At 43.5% G+C, this 7,149-nt stretch overlaps 1 protein-coding gene across 1 annotated transcript; it reads left to right on the top strand.

Moving 5' to 3' along the window:
• Positions 1-6,833: 6,833 nt before the first annotated feature.
• On the top strand, positions 6,834-7,149 carry PHALS_06678 (uncharacterized protein; the record flags this gene model as incomplete). The annotated part of the gene is made up of 2 exons (XM_024720009.1): positions 6,834-7,036; positions 7,110-7,149. The coding sequence occupies 2 exons, from the start codon at positions 6,834-6,836 to the stop codon at positions 7,147-7,149; spliced, it is 243 nt and encodes an 80-aa protein (XP_024585251.1).

Genomic DNA, 7,149 nt, shown 5'->3' with positions numbered 1-7,149 from the left:
AGCGAAGGGATAACATACGCAAGCAAAACAAGCGCTTTCAGTTGCAGTCTTATATAAGCAGCTCAGTACTTGATGTATTTCATGTGTTGGGTCAAATAGCCCCAGTATTCGTATGTATCAGAATCTAGTCGAACGCTATGGAACAGGTATTGTTACAAGAAGCATGCGAGGTTTACGACGAGAAAAGTGCTGAATATCGGCCGGAGTGGATACGTTTTCTGATAGTGCAGATGGATGCGTCCGGCTCGTGAATGCAACACTTAAGCCTTTAAAAGAACGTTTTGACGGTGATTAAGGCCTTCACAATATATCATGATGATTTTTAAATGTTATAAACATGTTCATGTCTTTGCTTCTGCAGTGGACTATTTACAACTCTTTAATATTCGAAAACTAATGATTTGGTTGGATAGAAAAATTAATTGACGCAGATCGATCACTTCTTGTACTTGTGTTGGAGGGAGACCAAGCTTCTCACAACCAGATCGTTTTATCCACAGCAAGCTATTCCCGGTCGACTGAAAGATACCTCTACACATTTTTCAACAAGATAGCGCAAGTACCTCTAGCGCATTCTGCTGCAAAGGTTTGGAGTCAAAATATTTGACGTGGACTCTATGGCAAATAAGACCAATGCTTATGGGCGAGCGCCTTCGACTTGATAATTAGGCAACTGCAAACGTAATCGTTTGCACCGAATATGAACGAGATTTAAACGATTACGAGATCGGTTGCGATGCTAGCAACTACATTTAAACAGGTAGCAGAGATGGTGAAAGACCAAGGTATGCTCTCTTCTTTTCTCTTTTTTTCTCCTCTTTTCTCTTCTATGGACGACAGGAATGACTACGACATGGAGCAAGTAAAGCTGTGAAATAAGTCTCTCAAACGCTAACACTGACACTAATGTATTCGTGCGGATCACCTAGGTTGACGAAAAGTTACGCTCCGGCATTGGCTAGCTTAATTTTGCAGACAAACATCAGCACAACACGAGATCGAAGAGCTGCATATTTCGTACTGCTGGCACTGATTTGGTTGTGTTGTCTTATTCTCAGTATGAAGCATTCGTAAAATGCACATCGTCACACTTAAAGACAAGAAGCAGTGTATGAGCTCCACTACAAAGTAGTATGCGGGCTCCCAAATTGCAGCGTAATTCTCTTAAAAGGACAACAACAAAGACAGAAACGTCTTGACTAGCTTGCTGTCCACCGCTAATGGTGCTGCAACTATCAATGTGCACCCCAGTTAGTCCAGTATGTGTTATGACTGATTGGGATCATGTATAAAGCTCAGCAAAAGAACTGACCGCATGCTATTGTATCTGAAGAATTGGTGCTCTCTCAATTGTCCAGCAAATTTCGTGCCTCCTTTGATTGCGAGACACTATCTGAAGGATGAAATACGACACCTGGGTAAGAACGCAAAAATGGCCTTAAATTTGTAAAATTTTAGACTACACTGGCGGATATTGACTTGTCAAGAGCTTGATTCATGAGCATCGTTAAAAAAATTTCACTCGGGATATAATTTGAAGTGGCTGATTTAGGATGGTATATTAGTCACCATTCTGTGTAGAAATTACACCTCCTTAGAAATAGCTTTATTTGAGGCACAAACTTAGCACATTTTAGTAGAATGCTCCAATTGTGACTTGAACTATAAGCATTTAAATAAAAATAAGTCGTTAACATTTCAATTTGATACAAATATATATCTCAAGACATCAACGGAATGCAGGACGTTGTCTAATAAAAAGTGGATAACCAAGAATAAAAACGGTATTCAAATCGAGCATGGACCAAAATGATTCTTCCGGTGGCTCAGATTTCTGTTTTCTAGTATAAATTCCAGACCCAAATCCTCTGATGACCTAGCGCTTTGCTTGATAAAAGTATGAACAATCGTACATCTCTCCGAATAAAGGCTAGGAGCTTAGTTTGACAGAGCTGAATTAATTTGATGTTGAGCGTTATGCGGATGTATCTGTCGGTGAACTGCATCTTTTAGGTATTATACGAAATTATTGCAAGATGTGCGTTACGATTTAACTCGCATTGCTCAGTGTATTATTACAAATCCCCAAATGAAGATTAAAACGGAATCAAGAGTGTGTATTGTGACTAGGTGTCTGGTTGGCCTTTGTATCTTAAGAGTACATAAATTAAGAATTTATACTGCTTAGACTTCAGAATTTCGATATCTCCTACAAGAAACTTTATCTTTTCTGACATGCGGGCATGGATGATCCTCCCATTTGGCGTGCCATCATTTTTTAATACCGAAACTTGGATGTGGATAATTATCTACATCTACTCCAAATTTCAAAGAAAATTACAGCCAATCTTTCTGAAATGTGAACGAGCAAAAATATCCCAGTACTGTGCAGATCTTAGTGGATAAGTGGCACGAACCAGCAGCTGTCAGCTTCACCGTGATCGTCGCATTCAGTGAGTACATTATCACCGTAGAGCACAAGGTGGACGTCTATCTCACTTGACAGTCGACGAACAAAAATGCACGTATCTGAGACTCATGGCAAAAACCTTCCGTTCCATCTATGCCACACTGGTGCAGCTTCCATAATTCCTTACAAACTTGGGTACCATTCTCTTATGATATGGATGCTTTTTGTAACGAGAATGACCCGTCCGTATGCACGCACTTACTGACGAAGACTTGCATTGGATAACACGCTTCACCACGTGATACTTGCTTCCAGCAAGTCATCGAATAACTCGAACGCGGGGTAAGAGGTGAAATAACATTTATGATGGTCAATAGGACTTAAACCTTCTATATTACGGTCAAAATGCAATAAACCTTCTTTAAACTGGTTAGTATCTCTAATTCTGATAAACAGAATTGGAACTTTAAAACTACGCACGATATATAGTAAATACCAAACATAAAATTATGTGATTCACAAAAATGTCTGATGGGACTGACCCAATGACACCCTGATTGTACCCATATTCTCCATTTACTTTATTTAATTTTTCTTTAAGCCCTTTTAAGACTTTATTTAGACTTTCTTTAGACTTTCTTTAGACTTTCTTTAGACTTTTTCTGACTTGTCTTTTGCTCTGGTACTGTCATTCGTGACCCCTCACGAAATGAAACGCGTCAAAGACGACTTGCGCCGACGACAAGCGCAAGCAAAAACGTACCTCGATCTGGGATGCAAAGGCGCCTTCGCCATCATCAAACTTGGATGGTGCTCCAATTTCGCGTCAAACAGCGCTTCTGCACGTTTAGCCGAAACTTGGAATCAAACTACGAGCTAGTGCGGATGACGATTGATATGAAGAGCCCATCGAAGGACTCACTCATCCAGCGCATTTGCACCACCGTGACATCATCACGTCTGTCGTCACGAATGACACGACAGACGTGATGATTGATACCCTTCGAGCTCGACGAACTCATCAGTAAAGTGGAAATCTGAGTGATGACTCGAAGCGCGTATTTCTGCGCCATCAGACCGAGCACGCGTGCTGAAGGAGACCCTCAAGTCTCATGTACGTACCATTGCTGCAGCAGCATCATCTGGATTCGGTACAGATAAACGGCACTCAATTCTGGTCATGGGTTCGTGCAACCAAATCTGCGGATATCCACCGTTTGCAAAACGCGGATACCGCAGCAGACTTGATGAAGATACTTTTTTGATATGCTTATTTAACAGCACAGGATCGGGTTCACTCCGGTATCGTAGATGCTCGCGAAGTACGTGCGGTCATTAGTCGAATGCACGACAAGGAGGGGGAAAGAGACGAGGATGGGACGGATCCCCTAAGCGGAGTCCAACTTGGCACCCGGGTCACACGCGAAAACGATATCGCGACAGTCGTAAGGAAGACTACGAGGTCCCCATGTATTCTTGCTCGCTGGATAACCCAGAAATTTCGCAAAAAGCGTTTTACGACCGCGGATGTTCCGCTCCGCCACCACGCTCTCAACATGGTAGTATCGGTTTCCGTCTCGATCAAGAAGAAGGGGGTGTCCGTAGAGAAGCCCCCTCGTCTTCTTTCTATTAGGATTTTGATTGGCGAAGGTGTCCTTTCCGTGGTGAACCGAGATGTTAGAAGTGTTCGAATGCGTGTCTTGCACGCGACAACGCATGACCGATACTCGACAGGTTGCCTGCGACGCATGGTGTCATTAAAACCCGCCTGAATGCGAGCGAGAGTCGTATTTGGCAATTAGAGCAAGCTTTTCAAGCCTTCCTGCTGGTGTTGCTGCCGCTGATGATGTGTACGAAGGATTGCCCTCGCGTGCAAAGCCCTCCGGTGCGAAAGAGCGGTGAGTCAAAGTAAGCGCATGTTTGTCTGCTGCTGAACGATCGAATTTTATTGTACCGCGTGGTAGTTGTGATAATTGGGGCCGACTACTGACCAGAATTACGCTTTTATTTAAAGAAACGGGGCTTATTAGAATTGTTAGTTGTGCGATGTCCTGATAGGTACAGGGCCGTTATGCGTTTCTGTAACACTATGATATTCAAAAATTGTAGACAGTACGCGGCGATTGATGATGCAAATACCGATGCGATGATAGTGCGTTCGCCACGGAAGTACAAGTAAAATTGTATAAGAAATGCTATGTGTTCAAGCAAACATTGAGAACGTTAGCAGTGTTAATAATTGTTATTCTGGACCTGAATTTGGATGCAATCTCATTCTCAAAAAGCTGTGGCTGGAACGATACGCGCCATGGGTCGACTGGAAGGCGACAAACCTAGGTGCGACGCGCTTCCACAGCGGTGGAGATTCGGCATGACCGAACTCGCCTTTCCTTCCATAAAGAAGAAGTGCTTTTCGCTCGGAAAAAGGATGTGATAGCTTTGTGTAGGACATATAATCGTCCATAATTGATCAAATTGGTGTCGTCAGCTAGGAGATCTCACTACCATTGCACGTCAACGACAAATCACTGTCTCTCATAAGTTGTTAAAAATCATTTTTTATATATAACCAAGCACAAACTTCATTGGGGATCGACCTTTGTGCCAGAATAGAGGCTGCATTAGCCTATTATAGGCATGCAGAATTCGCCACTTGCCTCAACACTACAGACTTGCTAGGTGGCACTGATCAAGCGGATGACATCTTCTATCATCAAATTTTCTTTTTGCTTTACATGGAAGAGAGCGTCGATGTCACTACTCTCTTCGTAAAGCCAAGAGCAGATCTACCGTATAGCTTCAGGCTAGGTCGCCTCGTCGTTAGATTTTCTTGGCCGTATAGGGATGAGATATTGAGCAAAGGCAAGGAGCGTTATCTCTTACAAACACCTCAGCATCCTCATCAGGTTTGGATTTTGTGTTGTCGGCTGCTGGGACCGTGATCTCGAAGACTCACTGAGTTATGTGATCTTGTGAACGGAGAGAACTTTTGAAGCGATGACGCTCTAGATAGCAGTCATTGTAGGAGCAAGAAATGAAGCGAGACTCAAAGCATAGTGGTTGTCCCCGACGCAATCAGTGTCTAAGATGGATAAAAAAATACTGTGAAAAGCAGTTTGGTCCGGGGAGGCTGTTACACAAAATGTACGGTATTATAGTACGCACACATTACACAATTGTGCAAAGCTCAGAAGTACCAGAATCTTGTTCTTGATAGGGACGAAAAAACTTCGTCCAAATAACACTTACACTGCGATCCAAACGTCAGACAGTTCATATAATTTTTTCTCAAACATAGAAAAACTTTCAGTACAACTGCAATCAGACTTAAACTCACATGTATTCCAGTCCGAAAGTCGTAGGATCTGTGAGTAATCGCGTATCCAGTTATTAAATAGGCTCAAATTTCAGCCCTACAAACGCATCCTCTGTGTGATGAGCACCTCAATGGCGTTGCACATAACTCAGAGTCAAACTGGAAGAAAATGTATTTGTGGCATAACAAAATACAGTTTATAGATTGCATACGTGGTAAAAAGATTGATCTGAGCTTTTTAGGACGTTTGGCGTGCTTTATGCTGTGCTTGATTGTCCTGCTCGATATATTGCTGTCGCGGACGATTGCGTCGACAAAGAACGGGTTTAATAGATTGGCAGACGCAGGCGCGCTGATCAATTCGTCTATAAACTTTACGTCTTGTCTAAGACGTCGACGTGGTGCCACCCCAGCGACACAAAATGATCGATGAAAGCCGCGGCGCTCTATTTGTTCAATGTACGCTTGAGCATACCGAATTGTACGCAACCGTGACCTGTCGTTCAACAGCAATGCATTTGATCCGAACGCACGGTTTGCTCTGGACACACTTGCTGGTCCTGTGACTGCATTCCCCGCGGATGGCCCCAGCCAGATCACCGGGTGCAGGTGTTCATAGTCTGGCAAATCATTCTGGCCCAACAAGAGCAGCGGCTTTTCTTGCGCAACTTATAGAGCAGCGAATCGAGTTCATGTCGCGCCACGATGAAGCACGCGATTTCTCCTGCATGGCATCAGCAAGTTGCTGTTGTTTTAAGCACACATATCAACACCTTGTGATAATCTTCAGCCAACGTTCGTTGACAAACGCAAGATAAACGGTCTCGTGATTGAGAGCGAGCTAAGTTCACATGTCGATTACGAAAGTATCCGTCACGAACGCCAGATCACGAACTAACATGTAGATTCTATCTACGCGATAGTAAGTGACAAGTGTTTGGTTGTCCAGGCCACGTTTCAGTATCTCGATCGTTTCAGATGACAATGTCAAGGCTTGGTGTGCAATCACTAAAAATCAGGCGTAGACTGATGAGAATGTGCTTTTGCTGTCTTTCATGCAACCCAAAGTTGCTGTAAATGACCTGAGTAATATTTGGAAAGTAACGAATGTCGTTTAAGTATCCGCGTCGGGAATCTCTTTGCAGCGTCGAAAACAGCGAGCTGTATCTGCAAATGCCGTCGAAGTATCCGCGTCAAGATTTACTTCGCAGCGTCGCAAATAGCGAGCCGTCTCTGCAAATGTTGTCGAAGTCGATGGCGTGCGTTCTCGATACCAAAGCACTCTTGCAAGTTATTGCACATTACAACGGGTAGGTCGAGTAAGGTCAGCAAGATGGGGTGAACAAGGTGAGGGCGTACAGTTTGTCGGCTTTTCGGATGTAGACCTTGTCGAACATCACGGTCAGCAAGTGCACGCCGTTGA

This window comes from Plasmopara halstedii (assembly GCF_900000015.1).
Source record: "Plasmopara halstedii genome assembly, contig: Scaffold_3060, whole genome shotgun sequence".
Taxonomy (NCBI): Eukaryota; Oomycota; class Peronosporomycetes; order Peronosporales; family Peronosporaceae; genus Plasmopara; species Plasmopara halstedii.
This window is presented reverse-complemented; position numbering and strand designations above follow the sequence as displayed.